Here is a 27,221-nt window from a genome sequence, read left to right on the forward strand (position 1 = left end):
TAGCTCTGATTTATCTAGGGATGCTCTGATTCCGGTACATATGTACAGATACTGATATTTAAAAATAAATAATTAATGGTGTTGGTGGTATTACGTGTAAGGCTACACAAAGCTGGAGTAAAGCCAGCATTGCATTGAGCCGGCTTCACAAGCAGCAACAACTGTCAGGTTTTTCCAAGAGGAAGATTTGTACCTTTTTATCACAGAACACTCTGTTCCATCTCGTCTGAACCTTGGGATGAACATTTGTGAGCACTTGCCGTTCAGTGTGAATGTCCTCAAAGCGAGACCGAGGAGTCGAGAATGTTTACTTGGGTGATATCAGTCCAATATCCGACTGATGTCATTATCAGACCCGATACTGATATTGGGTCAGCTCAGTTTTTTTTTCTTTACATCGGACTCTTTAGTTTCTAAATGCTCGGACATGTTCACAAGTTTCTCTCCAGCTTTATCTGCTGTTTGCTTTGAAGCTTCACAGAGCTATGATACGTTTTAGGAAGTAAGAAACAGAGAAATGGACTTTTAGTCAGAAATATTTATTTTCAAAGCAGAGAAACCGTTAGATTTTATTACAATGACATTCAAAAATCAGTGAGAATGATTATTTTTAGAGCTTGCAAACTCAACATTGATATAGATTTAAAAAGAAAAACAAGATGCATTGAACAGTTTCTGGCTAAACGGGCTGAAGAATTAGTCGTAATAATTCAAATATACTGATTTACGACTTCAGTTCAGCTGATTTAGAGTCGATATTTTCTCTTCATCTACATTATTCACACAGACTGAGGCTGGATCTCGAGACACTTGTTGCTAATAATTTAGCAGAAATTTATTTCACCATTTCGATTTCACCAAGTATCAAGAAATGATATTTTGTGTAAGTACGCTGAATTTAATCTACAAAAGCCAAAGGTTACTTTAAAATGTAAAACTTTACCGTCAAGTGTTTTAAGTGCACATTTAGCAAAGACAGACCTTAAGGACAAAGTGAACTTTAACCAGCTTAAATTACACAAATGCTTCCTCTCAAGTCTGTTTTTTTTTTTATTTCAAGCTTGATTCCTCCTCCTCGTAAAAGCACATCTGGATCTGTTACACCGCTTATTTATTTAGGAGTCTTTGTACATTGTTTGACTATGAACATTGTTCATTTATGTGACAGAATTCATCCTGAAGTAGTTCTATTGTTACTGGGTCACTTCTCGTTCTCAATGTATCTCCCTTGAGAGGAAAACCATATTAGTAGACGCGCACAGAGCGGGATGAGAGAAGGGGACAGATGGAGAGAGAGAGGACGAGCTGGTGGAGTCCTGGAGTCGTCTGATTGGTTGTTTGAGGAGCTCACAGCTTGGCGTAGTCCTTCAGGATGACCTCCAGCTTTTGACTCAGCATGATGTTGCCTCTAACCTTCAGCTTGCCGGAGAAGAACGCCTAACAAAACAACAAAGACACACTTGAGTGATTCTTTTTTTATTTTCCGAGAAAGCACAAAGTCTCCTCTGATTTCTGATCTGGTTGGATGTTAAGTTGTTTTGGAGCACGCTGGGAGTAAGACGAGGGCAAGATGCCTGCAGCAAGATATTTCGCACAAACGAAAAAGCCACAAGCCAGGTCTTGCGCTAAAAGGGAATATGTGACAACTGATGCTTTGCCAGCAGGAAAGAAAAAAAAAAGGAGCTTTCAGAGCTGAGAAGTGCAGCAGTTATGAAGTGAACTCGTGTGACTGTGCAGGGCTTCCTTCTGCTGGAATCAATCACAGGACGGTGATTTGATAACCCTGGATGACAGAAGCGCTTTCTTGCTTTCTTTTTTTATCTCTCCGGACTAATCTTCCTCCAGCTGCTCCTTTTATCGTCGGAATAGACCCGGCCTTAGGGAACTTAAGCACATAGTAAAGAGCGCACGCACACAGGCCCTCAGATCAATATCCAGCACTCCAGGAAGCGTATAAATTCTGTACGGTGATGGCCGATCCCCGTGACAGATGAGATGCTGCAGACATAACAAGTAGTGTCGATTGATTACCCGCGTGCTGAGTGCTTTCTGAACTTTGCTTGATGGATCATCGCACTACAGTTTTTTGGGGGGTTTTTATCTGACACGGAGAGATCAAGGGAGAAGTTATAGCAGATTAAAGGGCTCTCTAAAGACACTTTAACTTTAATTAGAGAGTACAAGAAGTGCTTTCAGCATCGGGAGAGAGAGAGGCGAGATTTAAAATATAAGACTAAAAATTCACAGACGTCAGCATAAAACGCTAAAAAAAAAAAAAAACAGTGTTTTCGAGGATAAATAAATTATCACTAATTATGAAACATCTGTCTGCTGGTTTGTTACCTTCTGCGGGTTGAGTTTCCCCTGCACTACCTCCATGAAGTCTTCGTCCGCCACTGTGAAGGTCACATCCGCCTTCCCGCTGTAAGGGCCTTTATGCAAAGAGCCGGCGCCATTCTTCAGATCGATAGCTAGAGGAGGAGAGTGAGGAGAGGAAGTCAAGGCAGGGAAGGAGATGGAATAAATCAAACACTTGAGGAATGTTTCACTCAAGTGGTTCTCTTGGTTTTACTGGTGTGTTTATCCGTTTTACAAAGGTGTTTTTGTTGTACATGCTGAAGTACTGGTTTTTAATCAAGCAATAACATCCTGCCCTCTTTTACCAGTCAAAAATACGTATCGCTCACTGTGAATCTCTGCTGAGGCATTATGTAAAAAAAGCTGTTTCTGGTGGCACAGTGGTTAGAGCGCACGCCCCATGTATGGAGGCTACAGTCTTCCAAGCGGGTTCGAATCCGGCCTGTGGCTCCTCCCTGATTTCCGACTCTATCCACTGTCCTATCTCTCCAATAAAAAAGCCCAAAAATAAATCTTAAAAAAAAAAAAAAGCTGTTTCTGGCATTTAATCACTTCATCAGACACCTACCTCGCAGCATCATAAATAACTATAAAGAATAATCAGCCTTTTCAATGATGGTGTTGTTTGCTTTTGCAGATCACATGGAAGCATTAGTATTAATATCAGCCCGTCTAATAACCAGATAAAAAAACTCCTCAGCGGGGCTTTAAGCTGGAGGTTTTCAGAGCCGTAGGAGTCTATACTGTATACGGTGTTAAAGTTGTTCAAGAGCACATAAAGTGTAAAAACAGCCTTTTTTTGCCTCTTCCATTAGTAAGTGGACTGAACTGGTTTGTAGAAACATCTTGAAGAGTATCGCCTTGGACTGAAGATTTTCGCTGCTGTAGAAAGTTCATCGACAGGTTTTTAAACTTAAGGGGCCGAATGCAGCAAACTTTGTAAAAGTACTCCACTGAGCGGCGATGGGATTTGACTTTTGACAGGAGGTACACGGTGTTCAATTTACACAATTTTCGCACAGCGTCAGTCCTGACCTTCTCGCTGAGTTCATTAAAACGGTAAAACAGGAATCGACTTTGAAACACAGAGCGGTGTGACAGGTGGAGCTCAGCCTCCTCTGTGAGATATTTTAGGCTGAAAAAAAATCTCAGATTCAACAAAGCAAATGTGGACCAAGCCTTTCTGAGGAGCCTGACAATCCTTCCCTCATGGCGTGTGCAGCAGGTTCAGGTTTTTCATTTCAACACTGTGATTAATCAATGCTCTTAATTCTGAGATAACTTAAACTCCCTGTTGGCTCTCTGCACCGTTTAGCACTTAATCTAATCTCCCTTTTTCTTGCTTCTATCACATTATGAACCTTTTTATTGAGTCAGCATTTTTTTTTTTAATTTCCTCTGCTGTCTTTATAACCTCAGGAGAGAGGGTTATGTTTTCCTCGCTGTTTTCTGTTTGTCAGCAGGATTATGGGAAAAAGAACTGATGGACAACTTTTCATGAAACTTTGTGAGGAGAGGAGGGAGCGATGGAGCGATGGAGCCATGGATCTGGATCTGGATCTGGATCCCTCTCACGCACAAGCAAAAACAGTGGATCAAACTCATACACTTCATACAGTTTTTTATAACAAGGAGGCCGGTTCATGAAGATATTTCAGTCTAAATGTTTGAATTGTGTTTATATCAACACGATGATGTTCTGGTATTCACAGACGTCTGAGAAGCATGAGAATGATTTCTACTTTAGAAAACGATCACGGCATAACATCACCACTTTCACATCATTCTCATACTTTTGTGAACATATCCAGACATGTAAAGTGGTTTTCCTTACAGTCTGCTACTTCATAAAAGACCGGCCTTGGTGGAGGTGTGTGATCTCTGAGTGCTCGGTTATTGGTTTTGTTATGCAGCCTGACTGCAAGAAGAATTTCCTTTGATGAAACCGTTACATCTGAACTGCACTGAATTATTTTCTTCTGCACAATATGAATACATTAAGTGATGTGTGTTATATCTGTTTGTAAAGTGCACTTACTCCACTGTGCAGAGCTCTCTCCGTCTTTAGTGATCTCCCAGCCGAACACAGCGTTCACCTTCTTCACCAACTCAGAGCCCGAGTCTTTGATCCGACGGCCGATCTCTGCGAACACCAGCTCACTCTGAAGGCCTCCTCCCTGCAGGAGGGAAGACGTAAGAGAAGTGCTGTTCAGATATGACCGGGGGACTGCTTTCAGACTTGTTAAAATAACACTTTGAATGTGAAATGTGCAGGGATGCAGGGCTACATGTATCTGAAACTGAAATAAGTACAGCTAGAATTACTGCCTTTGAGTTTCTATGCCTCTGCAAGTTGCACTTTCTTCAACAGCCGAAGAGAAACTGTGGCTGGAATGCGAGATTATGAAAAGCATGCAGTGCCCTAAAAACTAAACAAATGCAGCAGTAGGCCTGCATTAGAGAGAGGAGATCACGCCCCGGTCTTTAACAGGAGGCGTTAGATTCTCCGGTGTCAGTAGGTCGTGAGTAAGCAGACCTAAGCAGGCCATTGCTGTCACCAGCTTCAAGGCGTTAAAAAAAAAAGAGTTGGTTGTTGTTTGAATGAAGAATTTTCAGGCTGACTTACCTGAGGGACATTTTCTGGAGACGCTTCAGATGAGCCGTGTAAATCCACATAGGCTCCAGCTAGCACAACAGCGTCCGTCTCCTTCACCTGCACGAAAGAAAAGGGAAGTGCCCCGATCAGATCGATCGCGGGGAAATATGCAACAACATTCGCCGCACAGTATATCCGAAATGATGTCATGATGTTTTGAAAAAACCACACTCCTTTATTTTTAATGACTGACTTTGCACTGGATGTGAATTCTGTTGCCTTCCTTCCACATCTCAGTCTGCAGGGACTGACCCGGCATCACAGGCTTCACAAAGCGAACCTGAGAATGAGACAGAGTGCCAGAGACGATTTCATTATGATACCGTATCTCACTAAAGCACGCTTGATAAATGCTGAAATATTCATCTATAATTTCAGTGTGGGGAAAAAAAAAATGAGAACACTTTTGGGTTAAAAAAGTGAAAACTGTAGATGTCAGTGGCTGCCATGCAAGCACATTATACATTTATATATGTTGTAACTTTGACTCAAACCTCTTAGAGATTAAGGCATCATAATCCCTTAACTAAACAAGCTAGACAAAGTAACTTTGGTTCCTCCCTGGACAAAGCAGCACATCTTATTGCTTTACTGATTTAGTCCTCTTCATCTTCATCTGGTTTTTGTTGTTTGTTTTCTACACACAGAAAAATCACACTGCATCCTCATCCCTCAGAGGATAAAGTGTACCATTCATGGTGACTCTCTGCTTTGGATGTTCGATGTAACAAAGACTGTTTTTGGGCAGTGTGTGGTTACTTTCCTCGTCTGTCACCTGCCCAGCAGCAGCAGTTGCAGGGATTGAAAACAATATAGCCATGGCCAGTCTTTGTGTTGACGGTCTCGTTTGCTTTTGAAGCTCATAAAGAGAAAAATCGATATTTCTTTCAGTCCTTTTTCACAACTTGCTAATAACTGCTCAAAGGCGCTTCAAACACAGCCACAGGTAACGCTTACCTTGATAGCCTTGAATCTGGCGGGGTCGTTGTCTGCGAACTGCTTGAGGACGTGTCTCGCAGCGAAGCCGAACGAGCACAAGCCGTGCAGGATGGGAGCCTTGAAGCCTGACCAAAGAGCATTTTGAATCAGAGTGTTTAAGATTAAATGAGATCACATACCCTGAATCCCGGTGAAAAGATTCGGTCCTGACATGACTTTTACCTCCCATGGCTGCAAAGTCGGGGTCTATATGAAGAGGGTTCCAGTCTCCGCTCAGACGGTACAAGGCAGCCTGTAACCACCGGGGAAACAGATATTGTTTAGATCTATATCTAATTCATAAACCCCTGAACTTTTCGAAACACATCACATTAAATTATTATGAGGGCGGTAGAGGAGACACCTAAAATAAAAATGCCTTTGAAGTGATACAGTTGCAGTCATTTAAATCGCTCAAGGGATTCCGTTTTCTTTCTTTTTTTTTTTTTTTAAGTCTCATCTCTTGTTTAATTTCTGCTGCATCAAACAGTCTGTGTTTATTTTTAAAACTGCATGAAAAACCGTGTTCAACACTTCTCCACATTTTGTCTTAAATGATTATTTAAGAGGAAACTAAACAGGATGTCCTGTTTTCGCCCACATATCATCAAGGCCACTGATTTGTTCTGAAACTTAAAAACCCCACACAGACGCACTCACCTGGTCTCTCGTGGTGGAATCAATCACCACGGCATCTGGTGCTCGATTGGGTGGAGGCAGAGCGGCCTGAAGGGAGCAAAAACACAAACGAAACATCAGAAATAAGGCAGTTATTTATTCCCGGTGTCTTATTGTGTTCAAATTCTTTGAGCTAAGGTTTTACAGAACACACACTTTGGCTTTCTCGGATGTTCTCTTCCCTCCAAACCCTCCGGCTCCGACCACAAACACGGAAAACTGGTTAAAACAAACCAGCTCGTCGCCATTGAAGGTGTTTACTGTAAAGCAGAAAGCACAGCATGTGTCAGTCAGACTACAGCTGAGGTGACAGCCTTACTCACTTCCTTATTTCACAGAAGCTAAACTATTTGTGGATGTCTCTTCTAAACCTGCAGACTCTTTATTTACAGTGCAGTAAATTAAAAAGAAGTTAAAAAAAAAAAAACCTCCTGCAGTTTATTTTCCAGTAGGATCTGCTTCACTATTTTGTTATTTATAAGTTGGGAGTAATTAATGTCAACCTGAATGAAACTTAACTCAACACACTTTCACATCATGACATTACGTAGAACAATAAGCAGAGTGAAAATAACACCTGCTTCATTCACATTCCCTCATCCCAGAACATTCATTGTTTATTTCCAGCGTGAGGAACGGCCCACATGGAAAGACACTGTGAAGAAACAATTAGCAGCTGTCACAAAGAATCTAATGCAGAGCCGTACGGCCTGGTTCATTTCATTAGGGCCAGTTCAAAAACATAACCAGGCATGAAAACCAAACAGGGCTGCCTCTGCAGGACGTTGTGTGACGTGCTGTCTCAGCCAGAAACAACTTCACTCTGGTTCTCCAGGAGAACAACAGAACCACACCGCTTTACTGTGAATATAGAAATTACATTTTTTTCACCTCAATAGATCCTCCGGGAACCTCTGGTCCCACGTTATTTGTTTTAAGTCGGATTAATTATAGATCAGAGTGGTTTTAATATCTTCTTTCTCAAAGGAATTGTCAAATAATAACAGGAGCCATTCTCCCTCCATTATTTCCATCCCTGCAGACACACTCTGTAAATTGACTTTCATTAATTCAGCCCGAGAGGAAACGTTCAGGAAACGTCACATTAAAGAGACGGAAACAAATGAATATGAAATAAACACAGAGAAGGGTACAAGATGTGTAAACTCACCATCCAGGAGGATGATGGCTCCAGATCCTTTGTCCAGCACGTCTGCTATCGTGGCCTCCGAGGTGAGTTTACCTGACAAAAGAATTTAACCATTTACAATTGATTTTTTATTTTATTTGAATCCTGTACTTCATTAACATTACTGAACAAGCTGCACAGCTAGTCCCACTGTAGGCCTCACATGATTAACCATTAAGTTCAAGGTCATTTAACAACACCTGAAGCTGCTTCCACAAAGAAAATCTAAATTTTTCTCAAACTTTTCTGCTGGATTTTTTACACAAGCTAAAAACAATAAATACATTAACAAAAACTAATTATATCATGGATTGATCGTTTGAGTAATTGAAAAAAAAAAGAAGTTGTAATATATGATGTTTCAGGGCGCCGCTGGCCTAGTGGTTAATTCGCACGGCGCCCCATGTAAAGAGGCTCCCGTCCTCAAAGCGGGCGGCCCAGGTTCGAATCCAGCCTGTGGTTCCTCAATCCACTTTCCTGTCTCTCAAATAAACGCATAAAAAGCCCCCAAAAAAAATCTTTAAAAAGATTTGTATACATGCTCGGGACACACATACAGTAAGTGTTAGAAAACATGGTAAAGTTTATTTTTTGCATAATATGTCACCTTTAAGGCTGAATGAAACGTCTACAAAACAGCAACAAGTGTCATTAAAACCGTCTTCTGTTTTGTTTTGACAGGTTGTCAGGGACAGGAAAATGAAAAGCTTGGATCTTTGAGATGAGAGCAGTGGTAAAACACAGGAGGCACAACCAGATCCAGACTGATCTATAGATAGTCCTGTCCTCAGTACAGACATACTACAGGATGTAATCACACAGTAAAAATCTATCACAGCTAAAGAGGTAAACTGACTCAATAAAGTTTTATTCTCTGGAGAACCATAAAAAAAGGGCCCACAAAGCCCTATAAAAAGTATTCAAAGTCAAATCTTAATTATCTATTAAACTCAGACTGACCCCCTTTATTTGACGTGTTACAGTAATATGAACCCATCCTTATATTGTTATCATGTTACATCTCCAGCGATTACATTAAGTATTTATAGACAATAAACTGAAAGCATTTAACAGAGGGGGGAGAGGGGGAAGTACCTGAGGTTGGTAGAGGTTTGTACAGCTCCAGATACTGCTCTCCATGCAGAATCTGACACACAACATTACAACAGCTGTGATAAATAATCATACAGAAGTCTTCAAGCCTCATCAGCATGACAAACTATTTCTATTATTTACTGTCTATGAGGAGTATACTCTAGACACGCAAATGAACATAAAACAATGTAAGCACGTTCAGAAACACAGAAAGAGACAAAACAGTTTTTTTTTTTCAAACCTGTGTCACATCAATGTTGAGTCCAGGGACTGCGCTGAGCCCGCCCTCCATCAGGGCCGCCTGGGAAGGAATGACCCCAAAGGTGGGGAGGCAGCCGAAGTCTTGATGGCCTTCATACAGGAACCTAAGGGAAATAATCAAGTGTAACAAACCACAGAGTTAAAAACATCTATCCCTTTATAGAGAATATCAGTTTATCTCCATGTGGATGGATGTAGACTTATTATCATTTCTTCCGGTTTGATTCCACACAGGTTACTTTCAGACTCCACAGAGCATTTAGCCACATGAATACATTGATCACACCTGAGATGGTCCGGATCCCGAGTTGACATGCCGACCCCCAAAGCGTAGAGCACACACTGGACGTGGTTGAAGCTGAATGTTGTCGGTGGTAGTTTTTGTCCCACTGCTTCGGCCTGATGGGAAAAGACAGGACTAATCAGCGGTTCATTTTTGAGCTTTTTTCGACACTAAAACAACTTCATGGGTAGAAGATGAAACCCCCTCTGCTTTTCTTTAGACAAAGAAAGTCAATGAGAAATGTTAAACGCTTTGCTGGGAAAAAATAGACACTCAGAGAATAAATCATTTATAAAAGAGTCATAGAGTGCTTGTATATTTTAGAGTTATAGAGTCAGTCAGCCAGTTCACCAACGTTGTGCAGACTGAAATATCGACAACTATTGGATGGATTGCACAGAAATTTAGTACAGAGATGTATGGTCATCAGAGGAGGACCTTCCTCTGTCTCCACTAAGAGGCTGCTGTTTGTGCTTTTAAGTGAAAAAAACTGATTTCCACTAGTTCTAGGACTTGTGGGAGCTCTCTTTGTTAAGACAAGTCAGCAGTTTGTGAATGTACTCCTGGGCTGGAGCAGGTACAGTGTGATCAGCACTACTTTAAAACAGATCATGAACTTGAATGGTGGCCAGCGCAGAGAGGCCACAGACAGAGAGGCCATGTCGGATAGTTGTTCTGTTAACGAGCAGCCTGAAAATGAGCTGAGACTCAGCGCAGTAATCAAGTGTTAAGTACACTAAGACACTAAAGCCTTTTAAAACTCAGGAAGGTGGAAGCCTTAGTTGTGTTGTAAATGCTTTAAAAGCCTAATTTATCCCGGCCTGAGGTCCACTGGTGGAGCTTCCTCGATCATTAAAGACTTCAAGTGAGATACCGTCACCAAGGACATTCAGTATTCAAGACGTAGTCAAGACTTTACATATAAACTGAGTCATGAGTTGAAGTGTCTCTTAAAATCTCTGTATTTCATATTATGTACTCAAACACTGACACAGCTTAAAGTTATAGTTACTGTACAGCTAGCATACAAAAGTAGTGATGGTGCATGTAGGCTTAAACTTCAGCTACTTAATTACTGGTATAAAAATATTCAATTAGAGAAACAATCAAAAGAGATTTTGTTTCTCAAATGAGACTGAGGCTCCATGGTAAATGAATGGTTTCAGTCTCTGGGCACCTATTTGTTCAAGGCATTTAGCAGACTGTGTAATCACAGATTCCACTGGCCCGAGTATTATTTATCAATTAAGGACACGCAGGGAGTGATGATGTACTTAAATCAACACATCTGCCCAACAACAACAATTAGTAGATAATAGTTCAGTTCTTTTCTGTCCCTCTGCATGCTCTATTTCTTTTTTTTCCCCAAAGCTCAAACGCTTTATTTGTGCAAATAACAGCCATGGAACCCAAAGATCTTCATTTTACTATCAGCTACATCTGAAGAATCAAGAAAATCCTTTTAATCCGGAAACTGGCAATACATACTGTACATAAAAAACGACTTTACGAATGATATGGTAAAATGGTAAATGGACTTGAGTACACTTTTACATCGCAGGTCACACCTACCCATTCACACACTGATGGCAGAGGTTGCTATTTAAAGTGAGCATCAGTTTTAACTAATCCCGTTCACACACCGCCCACAAAGCAGCGGGAGCAGTTTGGGCTCAAGTGTCTTGCCTGAGTTCACATTGGACGTGTGGCTGCAGGATCAGGGGATCTAACACTCAACCTGCCAGGATAAGAGACGACCGAATCTGCCACTGAGCCACAGCTGCTTGAGGAGTCATTTTCATAATATTTGCTGATTCATTGTGGATTCATTCCTTGTACCTATTCTCATGGACTCGCATGAAAGAATGAAACTGCCTAACATACAAAGACATGTGAATGCAGACAGAGATGTTGACTGAGGTAGAGCTAATGAGATGTTCCTGATACTTTTGCTTCACTCACCTAATTACATCATACAACGATATTATATAACGAGATTATTTTACGTGTGAGACGTGCATGACATGAACTAACTAGAAGCACAGCAGCAGCCGCAGCAGCAGCCACAGCTTGGTTTATTTAAGCACTACACGCACCAGACAGTGACAAGGACAAAGACACCAAATGTAGCGACCACCCCATTTCTGTGTACTGGAAAAAAAAGAAAAGAAAATTATACACAGGATGGCACACAAGCACGCGCACACAAAGCTAAGTCAGCTGAGGACACAATGGTGATGTTTGTCTTGAGGCTATATTGTGACTCTGTTCCAAATCTCCAGTCCAGACAGAAACACACACACACACACACACACACACACAGCGACACACAATAACACAGCCAAAAACGCACACACACAGAGAGCGACACACACTCGCACTGACGCACATCCCTGCTAGAGACACAGTTAAGAAGACAGTGAAACCCAGGGCCCAGGAGTGTAGGTCATTAAACATCTTAGGTACTGAAATATGATATTACTAGCTAGAGAGTGATAAAACCGTCTCACAGGACGGAACAACAGGAGGGATTTTCTACAAGGAGGGGTCTTACACCACTTTAAAAAATGAGTGTCTAGTTACTGCTGCACATACACTTAGAGTTAAAGACTCTGCATGATTCCTGGTGTATGAAATGTATGTCCACTGAGGAGTATTACTGCAGTTTTGATGCATTTAACAACAAAATAAACATCATGCATAAAGCACCTTTTTATACCCATGCATCAAATGAATGTTCACATTTCAATGTTCTGCATCATGCCTGATTTCTTTGTTATATAATGTCACTACCTGCAGTACGAATGGATCCCGAAACCCATTCATGTGTTAGCATTATTGCACTTTTGGTTCTCCGTCTCAAAGTCGATCGTTTTGTTGCGTTTGTAGTTGATTGGTTTTTATTTGCATTCCTGATAAACAGTCTAATGTCACAGAAAACAGCCGACTCATTCATTTTGGAGCTTTAAAGAGTCTTAGTAGTTACCAAAACACGTCTAAAGAGACGTTGTCATGGATCATAAATGTCATCGCACGGAAAACAAAACAAGTTGGAGCTAAGTGGAGATGTCGAACTCATGCCCCTCTGATGCAGTGCTGCCTTCAATAGCCTAATGTTGGCTTTCAACTTCCAGCGGATGCTTTCACAGCATCCAGAGCCTCAAAGTGGTTTTCATTAAGGACAATTATCTTGCAGAACAAAATGTGAAAGTATGAAAGCAAGAAAAATCTGTTTGCCATGGAGCATATTGTCTGTCAATAATCCAAACGCAAGAGAAGAAATCTCATTGGCTTTTTTCTTTTGAGGGAACCGCGGCGATGCCGACGTCTGGGTGTCGAGCAACAACCCGTCATCATTCCTGCAGCACGCCTCCACAGGACGTTCTGTTCAAATCATCCTCTCAGAGTTTTTTCATTGTCTCATGAGTTTCGTTTTGCTTTGATTCTTTTTAGTTTTGTGAATATTCAGACATTGAATGGTGATTTTTGTTGGTTGCTGCATGAGAGAACACAACCCAGCAAAACTTCACTACTTCAACTGTGAAATCAGAAAACCAACTAAATGATTCTTTCTTTGAAGAATGTTTCATGCTTTCAATATCTCCACATCTCCACTATCAAAGGTCCCTCTTACTGATTAGCTTACTGACACATGTTGTGTCTTTTATTACATACTGTACGCTTCAGACACAGCAGGGAGAAGGTTCAGTCAACCTGTTTGAGCAGTATTTCAAATGCAGATTAATCTGTTGACTCAATCTCACCACTGCATGCTGCAACTAGATTAAACAGAAAATGGAGGCTGTTTCTGGGGATAATTATTTAATGTGGTACACTAAAACTTGTGGCTAAATGTTTTATTCAAGCCACTCAGCCATGTGTGAAATGCAACCAGTTCGCTTTCTGTTATTCAATGATAGGGAACACGATGAAGTGAAGGAGCAACCGTCAAGGGAGCCATCGCTGCCGCTATTGTGCTGCGGCGTCTTTTGTACATCGCCTTTTAAAAGCTAATCTGAGCTGACACCTATCTCTTATTTATTTATTTATTTATTTATTTACGGGAGACAGCAAAGTACTCATGTATGTTGTAGAAGCTCCGCTGAGGAGGTTATTAATATCCCCGACTAAATACAGTGTGGTGGAATTAAAGAGTCATGAGTTGCCTTTTTTGAAACAGTCTGAGATTTAGCAGCTCCACACTTAAGTCTGAAAAAGTCATTATCAACCAACCGTCGAAGTCGCTGCTACAGCCGCACACAGAGAAATGACAGAGGAGAGAGGCGAATGGGGTGAAGGAGAAACATGGACGCATGGAAAGTGAAAAAAGATTGAAGAAGAAATGAGGAGAAAAGGAAAAAGAGGAGAGACTGTGAGTAAGAAAACCAGTGCAGGTAAAATAAAGGTCACATGAGGACAATTGTACTGAGGTCAAAAACATGTTTAACAGAAGAATAAATCCTTTCCATTCATCTCTAATAAACACGTGAAAGCGTGACAAGTATTCAAGGGATTTTACAAAGTTCACCTTTTTTTTTTTTTTTTTTCAAACTTTCACAATCATACAACCAGGATGTAAGCATGCTAAAAAAAAGCAGTGGCCTAAAGTTATTTATTTATATTTTTTCATTTTTTCTCGAGCAAGCTGCAGCTAAAGCTCGAGACATCTAACAGTGACTTCGACATCGTCCGTTTGGTGAGTTTCAGCTTCTAACCCTCAGGCCGCAGGAGATACAGATTACCAAAAGCAAAGTATTTCACAAGTAATTATATCGATTTGATCCGGCAGCAGCATATACTGTAGTACAGGGGTGGGCAACTGGCGGCCCGGGGGCCACATGCGGCCCTCGTCAACCCTCAATGTGGCCCCTCAGGTCAATTTTTATATATCAAAACATGAAGAAAACAGGACAAAATCTGCCATGAAATCATGAAAACCAGAAATATGTCCATAATAATATTTGATCACTGGTATATGTTGAGACATAATTGACTGTTATCGTTTTTGTATTCTACAATTTGGCCCTCTGGCAGTGAGAATTAAATGAATGTGGCCCTTGCTGTGAACGAAGTCGCCCATCCCTGCTGTAGTGTATGGGTAGATTAACCAAATATGAATAATTCATTCATTTGAGTTCATCTAAGGTGACGAGTCAGTGATCTTTCAAGCAAGCAGCAGTGATGGTGTTTACAGGTCTTATAAAACCACCGTCCATCCATAAAAAAAAAATCAGCTGTTCCTACTAATCCACTTTTAGTTACAGCGTGCAAATCATCAACTGTCAGTGTCCGCCCCACTCAGATGAATACAAACATATTTTCTAACTGATGTTATGTCACACAGCAGGCAAACGGATACTTTCAGACTTTTATAAATCCAATGGACGATCTTCTATTACCCTTTTAAGAGACTGAATGGAATTATTTTTTTGCGACTTTTTTTAAAGACGTGCACAAACTTTCTCCACAACTGTCAGAAAAAAAAAGAATCAATGTTCCATTTGTACTCACAGGATTGATCCCTGAAGTGGACCCTGCGGACGCTGCAGCAGCTGTTGGATTGGCACCGACCTCTTCATCAGACTCCACTTGAGACAGCACACTCACCATAGACTGTAGAGACTCTACGCAACAGGTAGGAGATGACCGGTGAGGGGAAGAACAGCAAACAGGACATTCAAAAACAGAAAGTAAACATTGGGGATGTAGCTCTTGATGCTTTGTATGATGACATATGTTCTGCATAAATGAGTCTAGATGGCATGAAGCTTTAAACTCTTCAAAAGGTTTACCGCTCATCTTCCCACTGACTTTATTGACAGAGTCTGACTAATCTTTTATCAGTGGATTATTAATCCATCCATCAAGTATATTTAACCTACTTCCCGTATAACTAACTTTTTTGCTCAACAACGCTGTTTTAATTTTAGTATCATTTTGAGCTTTGTTCAAGTTGCATGATTTTTTTTTTTATCCGGGAGAGAGAGAGAGCGAGAGAGAGTGAAGAATGTCAGGAAAGGAGCAACAGGTCGGATTTGAACCTGGGCCGCCCGCCTGGAGGACTAAAGCCTCCGTACATAAGGGGCACACCCACTAACCACCACACTACCGGCACCCTGAGTTGCATTATGTTTTGAAACCATATGTCAGAAAACTGCTGATTTTGAAGTGAAGGCCGTGTGAGCACAGATTGAAAATGATTAGCTTTCATTTCTTCATGATTGGCTGCTCTTTCTTTTTTTTTTTCTTTTTCTGAAGCTGCACATTTAATTATTTAAAGCTGAGGAAAGCGCTTTCCTTCAAGGAATTCTTTGCTATGTTTCACGTGGATACTTCATCCGCTTTCATAGTAAACGTAGTGAATTGAAGCATCTAATTCTTCAGCTGGTGCTACACGGGAAAGATACGTTTTCCTGATCTCTATGACATGTCAGCTTGCCAACGCGCAAGCAAGTCGTGTCGCACAAGAAGTCAAAGCTCTGCTCCGTTTCACAGCATCTTTTACACTTACACTAAAATCAAAAGCGAATACCTAAGTCAGCAAAAAAATCTTTCAAATGTATCTGGAGGGTTGAGCTTGTTGTCACATGCAGAGGCTACAGTCCTCGTGGTCGTTACAGATTCGAGTCTGACCCTCAAAATTCCCTGCTTGTCATCCTTACATCTATCCTCGCAATATTTCCTGTTACTCTCTGCTGTCCTAAGAAATAAAATGGGTATCGTTGTCCATCACTGACTCTGTAATTGAAGGGCAGCTTCAAAATCCATGCAGGAAGTGAGTTCCGCATGTCCAGCTCTCCACTCTTACATTAGTGGTTTACACACTTTGTGTCTACGCTGTGTGGTCTTTTGTTTGCCTTTAAAAAGGTAGATGAAGGTCACACTAGCAAAGAATACCTAATTAGATTCAGCCTAAACAAATGAAAAAAAATGACAGACCAGTGAGGAGGGAGAGTGTGGAGAGCAGATGACTAATTGGGGACACTCAGAGGCAGGCAGGTAAAAAAAAAAAAAAAAAGGGAGCAACAAGTCTCTGTTGTTAACCTACAAATGAGGAGGCACTACAAAGCCATGCCAAGACCAGCACGCACCCTGTGGGACCACCCCCCCTCGCTCAGTTAATGTTATCACCTCAGCCCTGTCTTCCAATGTACATCTGAGAGCGTGGAGCAGGCGGAGGGAAATGATCATCACAGTTCACCACCGTTTTGTTTGAGACCTTTCAGGGAACAAGAACAAGGCTTGATCACGCTCAGCACTGAGTGCACCTTCAACTTTTTCTTTTCTTTTTTTTTTTTTATTCATCCTCCTCACTCGATAGGCCCCCTTACAGCATCTTGTTTGTGCAGATTGTTACTAAACTCGCTGTAAACACGGATGAGCTGAGAGTAAAAGGGCTCCGTTGGCTGAAGATGAAAGCTCGCCGTTAACAAAAGCACAAAGTGTGTGAATCCATGGCAGCCACACTGAACATTCAAATCATGACTGTGTGACTCTAAAAAGTGTTTACACCGCCATCTGCTCCACTACAAACTTTCTACTCACAACTTTAACTTCTCCAAACTGAAAACTAAGAATAAATCAACTGTTTTCTTTTAACATCAGAGCAAAGTCGCCATGTGACACGCGCTCTGAAATATCCACCTCTGATTAGAGTATTCAAACATGAACTACACTGTCTGCACTAAAACACCTCTTACTCCCTGTAAAGTATGTCCACATTCATATATATTTTAGATTCACTATATTTGAGTTAATAGTTTATTACTGCTGAGAAGAATTTATTGATGTCTATCTCTTTCTTCAGGTGCTAGTGCGTCATTATTTCTCAGATGCTTGAAATGCTGCTGTTACACCAAAATCTCCCAGTTTGGGATCAGATAAGGTATGTCTACTGTTTATCTACCTCCACATGTCTATAACTATACTTAAGTCTTTATATATAATAGAGCTCTTATTAAGAATGTTTACATGTCAATCTCACTATGAAACCAGATTCGCTGGCTATCAGTACACATTTCGCCGGCTTAACGGCATAATCCTGGAAATGTGTGTAAATCACTGCAATACTGAAAGACTCTGTATATGACCGGGTGGCGTAGTGTTTGGTGCGCGCGCCCCATGTGTGGAGGCTGTGGTCCTCCAGGCGGGCGGCCCGGGTTTGCATACTACCTGTGGCTCCATTCCCGCATGTCATTCCCCACTCCCTCTCTCTCGCCCTCATTTTCCGACTCTATCCACTGTCCTATCGCTCCATTAAAGGCACAAAATGGCCAAAAATAAATCTTTAAAATAAAAAATAAAAGTCTGTATATGATGTTAAAATGTAGAAACAAGCACTTGACCTTTTCTTTTTATCCTGAAGTCAATGTAGGAGCCATGATGTGTATTTCTCCCTCTGTTGATTATGTGTTTTGTTTTTCTCCTTATATGGGTTTGATATAATTTCCGGTCATTTGCAGTGGGCGTGGTTTCACCGTATTTTTACCTGTGCATCGGTGTGGCGGGAGACTAGACAAAAAGGGGGGACTGGGTTTGTATATTTTCTGTTGACCGTCAACTTCATCATTATCGTCATCATCGTAATTATCCTCATCATCTTTTTCAATCATTTGTTTAATAAATTGACAAACTTACCTGGACTTTGAATTTTATTTTGATATGAACGAGTCACAGGTACAGACCCACTTAGTCTCTGTGAGGGATTCTCCAATCCAACACAAACAGATTTACATCTTTTACAGAAGAAACTCTGAAGTGAAACATACGTCGTCTTTGGGTTTTTTTATGCGTGTAAGTGTGTGTGCCCGCACTAGGCTCACATGCATCAATGTATGAGGTTTTCACGCAGGTTATTGTGCACACGAGTGTGTATTCAAGCATTAAATACATTACTGACCTTGTATACTCGTAGGCTTGGTGGCGTCTGTGAAGTCACAGATTGCGTCCCACTGGTCCCTGACAGCCTCAGGAGTCATGGGTTGGTTCTTTTGTCTCACAGTTTGGCCCTGAGAACGCTCCCAGCGCACTGCACACACGGACACACACGAATAAAGAGGTTGTTAGATGGAGGGGGGGGGGGGGGGGGGGGGGGGGGGGGGATTACACACATAGAATACCTTTGAACCTGGGGCTGCAGAGTATCATAAATGCATAGAGACATTTCCTTAAAGAAAAACACACAATACTCACATTTACCCATCCAGCCTGCCGCGACCTGAAAGGAGATGAAATATGAGGAGATGAGAACAGAGATTAAAAGAATATTGTCTCTTTAAGGAAACTGTGTATTTAAATTGTTCAGCATGATAAAAGAACCTGAAACCAGTGTGCTGAGAAATCTTTTTTTATTTTATTTTTTATTCTGTTTACCTCAAACAGTCCTCCATTTTCTTTGCATTCTTCATGACAGAGCCAGAGGACCAAGGGAGCAACGTACTCTGGCTTCAGAGACGCCACGAGGTCTAAATAAAACACAACATATACACATAAAGTACAGCAGAGCTTTCTTTTTATTGCACCTCTGTTATACAATAAACAGTGGAGGAGTGCTTCTGCTTCAGCTTCTTCTGTTTGGTAGTTAGTGTGGCGTGACAATGATACCACTGCGACTCTTCATTGTGCTCATTTAGAAAATACTACCGGTACAAGTCTGGAGCTTTTGCCCTCTTACTACAGAACAAACAGACATCAAATACATAAACACTCCTTCTTTCACTAGTGGAAATTAGAAAACCTTAATGCTTAAATTACATATTGAAAATCATGCTGCTCTTAATTTATCAAAACACAGTTTTTGCTTTTTCAGTCCTATCATTGGAAATGACAACATACTAATGTGTTCACTTTGATCGGAAAATCTTCAGCTGAACAACCCTAACCCTAACCCCTACCATTAAACATGCACTAATACTAAAAAAACAGAAAACCTTTGAATGCTATGGAGCATAGGTGCAGGTCCAAATCAGTTTTAAATGATCATATAATAATATAATACTTAAAAAATAAAAAACATATAAATGAAAGAGCAAAAAACGAATAACACATTTTAAAATAGCTACCCAATAACAAACACGACTTTTATTCCCTGTACAAACTAATACAAATCTAACACCAGGCACCATATGTGCGCTGAAAATATCACTTCTCTTCTATCATCAAAGCGTGGTGGAAAAGAAACTGGCATTCTGTTTCAGCACCGTCTGCCATGTTTAGCAGGATGATTTTCTGCTGTTTCTTTTGTCGAAAAAAAAAAAAAAAGCCTGAGTCAGTGAAAGCCAACATATGGAACCGAGTCATTTAGTGAGGTGAAGTCATCCTGTGACAGTTGGCGCCATGTAGTGTGACAGATGCTACGGTTAGATCAGCACAGGCAGGACAACAAAACCCTTCCTTTTTAATCCGTCACTTAATGCCCCCCGTTAGTGAACTGGTCTGCAGTCACAGAGCACGCACAATCTGCTCAACATGTATAGGAATGTTCAGAGTCTGGATTTGGTGGCTTCTAGGAAAAAATCAGCTATGTTTATGTTGGGTGAATGAGGTCCCTTTAAATAAAATAAAAAATTCCTCTTTATATGAATGACAATTTGTTTGTTTTGGAGGTTCATAGAAGTTTATTGTCCAGACTCATTATGCCCCTGCTTGTAAGCTATTATTCATATTTCTAACCGTGGGCAATAAATGCCACATTACCATCTGTCTGCAGAAATATTCTGAACATGAAATATAGAGATGTGTCATTAGCATGCCTACTCACATTTCTGTGAACATTTAAAAGCACAGCTAACACCTACAGTCGAAGTAGGGATCCGGAGCTGCCTGTTTAACTCAAGGGGCTGAGACATTCAAACTTTTCAAGCACTTACAGGGTGCATGATTGCATCACCGCTGTTGAAACAGCATGAAAAAGAAAAACACAGTTCTTGAATATTATATGACAAATTTGCATGTCAAACGGGAGTGCTGCTGCCTTAAATTTTGAAAATCAACGTTACATGAGCACAACATTATGCAGCTGTTCTGAAAAAAATTAAAAAATAAGCGGTGAAAATCTATTTGTTTCCTTTCGTCTGCCCCCCCCCAAAAGAAAAACGTGCATGTGTGAAAGCATGTGCACTCACACTCCCAGCAGTACGCCCCTGTATGAATTATACAGACCGACTGCATGCAATCAAGCATGTTTTTTAATCTCCTCTGCCTACCTGGGGGCATGACGGTCTCTGTGAGGCGTGACCCAGCCACAGGAGCGATCGTGTTGCAGTGGATGTTGTACCTCCGTCCCTCAATAGCCAAGGTGTTCGCGAGGCCCAGCATGCCCAGCTTGGCAGCGCTGTAGTTGGCCTGGCCGAAGTTACCGTAGATGCCCGCGGCTGAAGCTGTCATGATGATTCTGGACAAAAGACAACCCGAGGCAAAAAAAAAAAAAAAAAAAAAGTAAGTGACAGACCTCGCTGCAGAGTCATGGGACACACAGAAGGCCCCTCACCAAATACTCATGACCTCACAAAGCGTTACACACTGTCACACATGCATAAACACACAGGCGTACGCAAATGTAAGCAGCTAGTCATGCTAACCCATTCAAACACACACACACAACTGCTTTCTCACATATGCAGAGCTGCACACAGTGGATTTATTTGACCGACTGTGAGCTCAGGCTATATGCTGGAATGAACGCATGTATGCACAACAGGCACACAGTCATACACACAACATTTTTTTTTGCAAGTAATCTCACGCAGACAGTTCAATTCAGTCAAGCAAAAGTAATGAGGTTAAAACGCTACATTAACTGTTGAAGACGTCTGAAACACGCTGAATCACTGGCCATCAGAGAGCAGTGATCCATACCACAGCACACAACAGTACATCCACAGGAGGACCGGCAATGAATGAGTGTTTACAAATCAATAAGCTCTATGCACCAAGGTCCGTGATACCATTACTGTAGGAACCTTTCACACTGTCAAGTATTCCTACCAATAAAACATCTTTCAGTCTGTACATCAAATGATAAAATGCTGCAATATAGGTGAACAGTGAACACGCACACTTGGGCCCTGATACGGATCCTTATCTGTGCACCATGCACTCACATAGCTTTATTCATATTCTTGACTTATATGCCCATCCTGTCTGTTTTACGGAGATTGCCTCCATGAATATGACTAATTTTTATTTCTTTATGTCAAGGTTTGACTCTAAATGCATCATCAACTTTGTTTTTTAAGCTGGCTGCCCACAGAGATTGAAACCTGCCAGTATGCAACGAGTAGAGCTGTTCTCACGTGGTAGGGATACTAATGACTAACCCCTCTAGATGGTAGGAGAGACGAGGATCTAGGTTGAAGCGTAAATCATACTGTAACCCTGCATGGTTTTCGACTGGAATAAAAAGCCCACTGGACTTGAGGATAAATGTTGTCACATGGCTGACCTAAGTCCTGGTTGCTTTCTCTCACTTCCTTCCTCAAGTAAGAACAGGAGGAAGCACCCCAAGAGACGTCAGAAATAACTCTTACTGGAGTTGGTATGAATTTAAATGAAGCTTTTCAAGGCATTTGGGATACTCTTGTGGTTCATAGCCTTAAAATTGGATTCATCGGATTCATTGGATTTTTTTGTAATCGGCTAAGAAAAAAACACACTGGAACCAAAGGCTTGGCTCACTCTCCCTTTCAGGATATTCAGAATAACATTTAGACCTTTATGTTAAAAAAAACATCATTGCTTCCTCATTTTATCCCTTTGAAGTGTGTGTAAAAAATTGTCTATTAATTGTATAGTTGTGGCCCAAAGAAATTAGAAGAGACCACAGTGGCCTTGGACCTTTGATCACTAAATTCTGATTTCATCATTTCATTTCATCCTGGAGTCTAAAGGTAGGTTTGTGCCAGATGTCATAAAAAAAAATCCCTTCAGGGAATGTTCAGGAGAACTGGACAGACGTGGTGAGACAGTGATCAGTCACGGCCAGTAAAGAGGCATAACCAAAACTATCATAGTAGATACTCACAATGATTAGTGGAAAGACTATGTATGTTACAATAAAAACACCCAACAGGAAAACCGGCCTAAAACTCACAATGCTCATTTAACTTCGTTCTCCACTGTTTTCAGCTCAATAATTAGTACGATTGTATATAACGCAACTGCATCAGTGTTAATGAACTACTGTCCTCTTCCATTCACGTCGAGCCCCTCGTGTGCTCTTAGGAAGGGCATCTGTTACCTGCAGTAACATGGGTGTAAAGCACGTCATGTGACCTTCTTCTGCAAATTATAATTCAACGCGTGCAAACCTCAATAGGCCCTTTTCACCACACACATTCTTTTCTTGTTGCAGCTGTCAAGGGGCAGGTGCTAATTTCAGCTCCTACATGCAGACATCAGAAAGAGAGAGGGGACTGACATGTCAAAACAGGGCCGCCTGCTTCGAGGATTAGAGCTCAATATAACCACTAGGCCAACAGGCACCCCAAGGAGACAATGTTTTACCATCCTTAATAAGTGACTGATTCTTTTAAAAAAAAAAAAAAACAGATCTGCTCATATCAGCACACTCATCACGGCTCAAAGTCAATGGAAAGCATCAATTCCATGTTTCTCATCCAAGAAGTTTGAGGACTCTCTGATGAATGGCAAAAAAAACCTTCAACTTCAGAGAGTGGTTATATCATTGGTTCATGCTGTAGAGACTTGGGGGGATAAGATTAAAAAAACTGCACAGCATATTTGCTGCTTCTTTGGACTGATCAATTTATTTAGTGCTGACATATTTAAGAGATTCACTAAAACTAAATTCACCAAGTCCCCTTCATGATGTGCTAATTTGCATAATCAAATCCAATTTGCTGTCTTGGGCTTTCACTGGTATGCAGATTATTTCATTGTACACCTTGAAACTACTGGAGCGAGAAATATTAAGGGGTATCAAGTGACTAGAGTCAGAGTCAGAATATGAGTATGATAATGTGAGGGCAGGCATGCTTTATATACCCATTACCCCAAGTGTCTGTTCTCAAGAGCCTCCTTAAAGTAGGGCACATAAAACCCCCTTCGAGTATCTTTGGTACTTTATTTGATGTCTGAATCGGGCCTCACCACACAGAATACTGATATCCTATTGATTACAGGCCAGAAATGGTCCGTCTGCTGAGAATAATACCGCTCTAAAAAAAGAAAAATCCAACCCCCATAATAGGAGGATGGCACAGTTTTATCTACGTCAATAGCTGCTCTCACCTGCCAAACTTTTGGTTTTTCATGTGATTCCAGGCGGCTCGAGTCACTAAGAAGGATCCTCTCAAGTGAACTCTCTGAATCAGGTCTGAAGTGGAGAGTAAGAGAGAGGACAGAGAGCGTTAGAGCAACGTGACGCCGATTCAGCCTCCAGGAGGATTTTCAAACTCTCACACAGACAATCTGTCGTTATAGACGTAAGAAAGACGTGGAAAACAAACACAATGCATTCTCTTACTCATTGTTTTGCTAATGCTTGTGAGATGAGCTGAGTAAAAGGGAATTTAATATGAAGACATTTGGAAGACTCTTTACAGTGAGAGTTAATGAGAGTAAAGTGAATGTAAACATCAGAAAGAATAAAAATTACCCCAGTCCAAATCACTCGTCCTGGCAAACGAGCGGTCACGGAGAATCCTTGGCAAAGAAAAAAAAGCAGGGCAGGGTTCAATCATTGATGTCTTTGTGACAAGACTTAACAATCTCTTTTTCTATCAAAAAAGACACTTTAAAGTAAATTCAGGAACTACAAGAAAGTCTGAATAGACTTACCCAGCATTGTTTACAACAACGTCTAGAAAAAAAAATGTGTTCCAGAGTTAATGTAATTACTTTGTTCATAGAGTAGCAATGATATCATGTCATCAAGATAATGTAACAATGCAAGATTCAACAGAACTGACCAATCTTTCCAAATGTATCCAGCGCTGTTTGGATCAATTTTTCTCCATCTTCTACAGACTCTGAAGGAGCATGTAAAAATAAACAATAGTCATACATATGTTAATAGCTTATTGCACCTGATGAGTCATAACTCTGCAATGTTTTTTTTCTTAACTGGTCTCCCAAAAGGCTGTTCTATGTGTTATTGATCTGCTTTTTGGCTAGATTGTTGTTGATAGTGTTCACTTTGCACATAGAAGACAATGTGTGTGTGATATCACATATATAACTCAGACGCTGAGAAGCTTTAAAAGGAGGTTTCATGAGGTCCAACACTGTGAAGAGCAATGAGATTTGATAAGTAACCTCATTTCAGAGTTGCACTGTTGGGGATTGCTAGCACTAATAAGTCAGCCATTTTCAAAACTTCCTTCAAAACACATATTTGCAACGGCTCTCATTGAAGGTTTATTTATATGTGAGATGCACAAATATAAAGAAGTAGGCTACATCTGTCTTCAACACTCAGCTTTATTAGTGAGCCAGTCAAGCTGACAGAAATCACTATTGATTTCCAGTCTACCGTTGTACAAATTACCCCCAAAGAGAGCAGCGCTAAATAAATAGAGAGAGATAATGACGTCCCAGAGAAAACAAAGAATACATCAGACAAGAAGGCGATAGTCCAAACTTCTCACCATAGTTTGCCACAGCCTTGCCTCCCTTCGCTCTTATCTCCTCCACCACCTTATCAGCAGCTGCAGAACTCTTTCCGCCCCCTTTAGTGTCTGCCCCAAGGTCATTCACTGTAATGCAACAAGAAGAAAAAGATTAGCAATAATGGGGTGAGTTCTGCAATTCTCCACAACTGATTAGGTAAAGAGAGAAGAGTCTAGCTAAGCTGATTTCCTTGTCAGAGTTCAAGGGCAAGTTGGGTCCAGGCAGCAGGAAAAACAAATTATTTGGGGGGGGGAGGGCAAATTTTTATGACAGCAACTGTGCAGTTTAAAAACAAAATATGGTAAATGCAATGGACATTTATTTATCAAGGTTGAATTCAGCTAGGCATGCAATGAGTCGACCTTCTTCTGTCCCAATAAAGGTTTCGGTAACTCAGCTCTGCTCGTGCCAAGATCCAATTTGATGGCTCTAAATTAAAGGTCTTCATGAATCACTGCATGTAATCTATTGGAATATTTTATTTACCACGCATTGCTTGGAGTGTACCTGCCACCCACTGTGAAAGAATGAATGTGACTGAAAGCAGAAATAATGTATTTGAAAATGACTTTGTATCTATTTTGAGATGTTGCATTTATTATTGATTGTGCCAGGGTGGTAACAATCCTCATTATTATGTCATAACATGTGCAAATATCAAGCTCATGTCATGTATATGATCAGTGCATCCCTACTTGAACCCAAAACTCAACGTCATTTCTAACAGTAAGCCATACAGGTGTCAAAATCTGTATGTATTAACTCATACTCTATTGTCATATATAATTAGATCAAGAATGCTCTTTTTCTGTAGAGCAAGTTCTGTAGGAACCAATTCTACAGGAACTGATACTTGTATTAGATTGCTAAAAAAAAAAAAAAAAAGGATTGTGATTTTGAATATCAAACTCATTTTCAGTCCAAAGCACAGAGAAAAAAAATCTGAAATCCTGATGGCCAAATGTCAATAATAAGAACACCAACATGGCTGACCTCCAAAGAGAAGAAAACACAAATAAAAATGACATTTCACGGGTTCTCTTTAGCAAGTATTTCATTATGTGGGCTATTATTGTATTGTTTCTCCCTTTATTTAACTGATGTACATATGTTTGATTTTTAACTTCTTGTTATTTTTAATAATTATATTCCTGTTTCCTGTTTTCTTGAGCTGTTGTAACGAAAAAAATGCCCCCCCCCCCCCCCCCCCCCCCCCCCCCATGGGGATCAATAAAGTTTATCTTTATCTTTATCTTTAGGGCCAAAGTCTGATGTGGCAACCAAATCATATCCACTGTACCTGTTCAAATGGTGTGGTGTAAAAATGAAGATCCTTTATTTACCTATAACAGCAGCGCCCCTTTCAGCAAAAGCCAAAGCATATTCTCTGCCAAGGCCTGCAGAAAGAAAGACAGATTATAACAAATGCTTAATGAAACTCTGCCATCAACCAGCTGTAGTGAGTAGTTGTTGTCTGTGACCTTTGACACACTTACATGACTGTAAACTATTGCGTTGAATGCACTTTGCTCTTGTGTGCTTCAAATAAACACTCTGTACTTTAGCTGTTACAATTAAAGCACAGTGTGCTGCACATGTATATCGACAGTATCATTGTGTCCAGAAGGTTTATGAGGTCACACTGGTCTTGATTGTTTACTTGTACGTAACCTACCGTAACAGCTGTGACGTCAGTGTCTCGCGAACCGACGCCCTGCTTTTAACAACTGAGTGTCTAATATAACAACAAGAAAGACTCGTGCACAAAGTATTTCAATAAATAGGTTCGCAAAATGTACTCAATCTTTCAAATCTGCAGGTTAGCATTCAGAGCTAGTGTTACAAAGCCCTGTTTAGCAGCAAGGACAGCTCAGCTAAAAGTCTGGTAATGTTTGCACGGCGAGTTTACCTCCTCCGGCCCCAGTGACAAGCACGACTCTTCCCTCGAAAGACAAAGACATTCCTATGAAATGTTACTCTCTGGTTTCTGCACACTGACACCACAGAGGCTAAAGAACAACACCAGCATCCAGCAGGGTGAACTTCTACAAGTTCCACTTCCGCAATTGCGAGGGGGCAGTCTCAACATCGAC

The 27,221-nt window shown here is 40.9% G+C and overlaps 1 protein-coding gene across 1 annotated transcript; it reads right to left on the reverse strand.

Moving 5' to 3' along the window:
• Nucleotides 1–523: 523 nt before the first annotated feature.
• Nucleotides 524–27,196, reverse strand: hsd17b4 (hydroxysteroid (17-beta) dehydrogenase 4). The gene is made up of 25 exons (XM_061038667.1): nt 27,038–27,196; nt 26,472–26,525; nt 25,107–25,214; nt 24,429–24,488; nt 24,298–24,319; nt 24,116–24,162; nt 23,749–23,833; nt 20,703–20,890; nt 18,871–18,962; nt 18,691–18,715; nt 18,398–18,526; nt 15,010–15,122; nt 9,502–9,614; nt 9,196–9,319; nt 8,955–9,006; nt 7,842–7,913; nt 6,827–6,930; nt 6,653–6,718; nt 6,176–6,245; nt 5,972–6,078; nt 5,208–5,294; nt 4,985–5,071; nt 4,397–4,535; nt 2,344–2,471; nt 524–1,437 (listed from the first exon to the last, which is right to left on the reverse strand). The coding sequence occupies exons 1-25, from the start codon at nt 27,087–27,089 to the stop codon at nt 1,348–1,350; spliced, it is 2,214 nt and encodes a 737-aa protein (XP_060894650.1). The 5' UTR covers nt 27,090–27,196; the 3' UTR covers nt 524–1,347.
• Nucleotides 27,197–27,221: the final 25 nt, after the last annotated feature.

This window comes from Labrus mixtus, chromosome 5 (assembly GCF_963584025.1).
Source record: "Labrus mixtus chromosome 5, fLabMix1.1, whole genome shotgun sequence".
In the NCBI taxonomy this organism is placed as follows: Eukaryota; Metazoa; Chordata; class Actinopteri; order Labriformes; family Labridae; genus Labrus; species Labrus mixtus.